Source organism: Neopelma chrysocephalum, unplaced genomic scaffold (assembly GCF_003984885.1).
Source record: "Neopelma chrysocephalum unplaced genomic scaffold, ASM398488v2 Primary Assembly neopelma1_123, whole genome shotgun sequence".
In the NCBI taxonomy this organism is placed as follows: Eukaryota; Metazoa; Chordata; class Aves; order Passeriformes; family Pipridae; genus Neopelma; species Neopelma chrysocephalum.
In genome coordinates, this window is record NW_020897785.1 from 439,379 (window position 1) to 442,042 (window position 2,664).

Consider the following 2,664-nt stretch of genomic DNA (forward strand, 5'->3'; position numbering starts at 1 on the left):
TGAATCCCAGAATGGTTTGGATTGGAAAGGACCTTTAAGATCATCTTGCTCCAATCCCCTGACATGGCAGTGACACCTTCCACTATCCCAGGTTGCTCCAAGTTCCATTCAGCACAGTGTTGAGCGCTTCCAGGGATGGGGCAGCCACAGCTTCTCTGTTCCAGTGCTTCATTACCCTCAGAGTAAAGGAGGGGGACCTGTGCAATGGGGAGGGACAGGAGCACCCCTTCCCCAGCACAGCCATGGGACTGAGGACAGCCTGGGGGGCAGAGTGGTGGTCCTGGAATTTGAGGGTGAGCAGGTGACAGGGACAGGGCAGTTGCATTTCAGAATATGGATTTGAGAGTCAAGACACTGGACAGGGGAGTTGATTTGGGAGTGGGATGGGGTCAGCACAAGGGGGTCCAGCTGAGGATGGTCTTGGGAATGCTGGTGTCAGCACATGGAATTTGAGAGAAGAAACACAATGGAACGTTTTTAATGTCCAAAGGAGGACCAGGAAGATGGTGAATGATATTGAGGGGAAGCCATATGAGTAGCAACTGATGTCATTGGGTTTCTTCAGCCAAGAGAAGAGAAAATTGAGGTTAGATCTCATCAGAGTCTGCAGCTGCCTCACGAGGGGCAGTGGAGGGACCCGAGGCTGGAGCTGTGTAAGAGGAGGTTTAGTTTGGGTATTAGGAAAAGGTTCTTCCTCCAGAGGATGGTTGGGCACTGAACAGCCTCCCCAGGGCAGTGGTCACGGTCCCAAGGCTGCCAGAGCTCAAGGACTGTTTGGACAACACTCTCAGGAACATGGTGGGATTGTTGGAGTGTTCTGTGCAGGGCCAGGAGTTGGACCTGTGGGTCCCTTCCAACTCAGGATATTCTATGATTCTGTGAAGATTCTGTGATTCGAAGATTAGAGAGGTGGAACACCTCTCCTTTGAGGAAAGGCTGAGAGAACTGGGGTTGTTCAGCCTGGAGAAGACTCTGGGGAGACCTTAGAGCACCTTCCAGTACCAAAGTCTTAAGCTGAGTCAGGAGAGGTTTAGTTTGGACATCAGAAGGAATTTCTTCAGAGAAAGGGTGATCAGACATTGGGAAGGGGCTGCCCAGAGAGGTGGTGGAGTCTCCACTCTTGGAGGTGCCCAAGAAATGACTGGACGTGGCACTCAGTGCTCTGGGCTGGGTGACAAGATGGGGATGGGTCACAGGTTGGACTCCATGATCCTGGAGGTCTTTTCCAACCTAAGTGATTCTGTGATTCTGTGAAATGGCCTCAAGCTGTGCCAGAGGAGGTTTAGATTGGAATATCAGGAAAAAGTTCCTCATGGAAAGCGTGGTCAGGCAACGGAACAGGGCAGTGGTGGAGTCACCATCCCCGGAGGTTTTCAAAAAAAAACGTGTAGAGGTGGAACCTGGGGACGCGATTTAGGGGTGAACACGGCAGCGCCGGGTTAGTTGGACTCAATGCTCTTGGAGGTCTTTTCCAACCTAAATGATTCTGCAGGGGGGGCTCCAAGAGGACTTCGGGCACGGAGCGACAGGGCAAGGGGGAACGGCTTTGAGCAACGCGGTCTAGTGGAAGGTGCCCCTGCCCGTGGCAGGGGGCTGGAACGAGACGGTCTCTCAGGTCCCTTCCCTGCCGCTCCCTCCCGGCTCCGGCCGCTGTCGCCGCCAGGCGGCCCCGGCCCGGCCCGCGGCCCGCGCACGGGAAGCGCCGCCCCCGGAAGCGGCGGGCGGGGGGAGCGGGCACGGGGGGGGCCGAGCGAGCGAGCGCCCGGCGAACGGGCCGGGGACGCGGCGGCGGCGGCAGCAAGATGGCGGCCAAGTCGGATGGCGGTGGCGGCGGCGGCGGCGGCGGCGGCTTCGCCCAGCTGCACAACCTGGACGAGGCGGCGGCGGCCGCGGGCGGCGGCGTCGGGGCAGCGGCGGCCGAGGTGGCGGAGGAGCCGGGCGCCAGCAGCTCCATGCACATCTGCCACTGCTGCAACACGTCGTCTTGCTACTGGGGCTGCCGGTGCGCCTGCCTGCGGAACCTTTTCAGGCGGGCGCCCGCCGCCGCCGCCGCCGCCGAGCCGCTGGCCCCGCGCCCCCCCGCCGCCGCCGAGGGGCCGCCGGAGGTCGGCGAGGCGGCCGAGAAGCCGTGGCTGGACTGCCTGTGGATCGTGCTGGCGCTGCTGGTGCTGGTGGGGGACGTGGGCACGGACCTGTGGCTGGCGCTGCACCACTACGGCCGGCGGGACTACTTGTGGTGCGGCCTCACCCTGGCCTTCGTGCTGCTGCCCTCGGTGCTGGTGCAGATCCTGAGCTTCCGCTGGTTCGTGCAGGACTTCACGGGCGGCGGGCTGGGCGCCGTGCAGGGGCTCAGCAGCCGCGGGCCGCCCATGATGGGGGGGACCGCGGGCCGGCGCGGGGGACCCGCCGCCGGGGTAGGAGGAGCCACCCCCGGGGCGCAGCGCCTCTGCAGGATCTCCGTCTGGGTCTGGCAGACCGTCATCCACCTGCTGCAGATGGGGCAGGTCTGGAGGTAAGGGGGCGGCCCGGGACTCCGCCGAGCCCCCGGCGGGGCGGGCGGCGCGGGGGGCTCGGGAGCGCGGCCGCGGCGGGGGGGTGTGAGCGCCCGGCGGGAGGGGGACGTGGGTCGGTGTCACCTCTTGGTTTGAGGTGGATCGGTGTCAC

At 62.9% G+C, this 2,664-nt stretch overlaps 1 protein-coding gene across 1 annotated transcript in view; it reads left to right on the forward strand.

Moving 5' to 3' along the window:
- Nucleotides 1-1,802: 1,802 nt before the first annotated feature.
- The window catches only part of XKR6 (XK related 6), a 180,167-nt gene continuing 179,305 nt past the window's right edge, over nucleotides 1,803-2,664 (forward strand). The window contains exon 1 of the mRNA XM_027697795.1: nucleotides 1,803-2,512. Coding sequence (XP_027553596.1) covers nucleotides 1,803-2,512 — 710 coding nt within the window. The remainder of the gene's footprint in view (nucleotides 2,513-2,664) is intronic.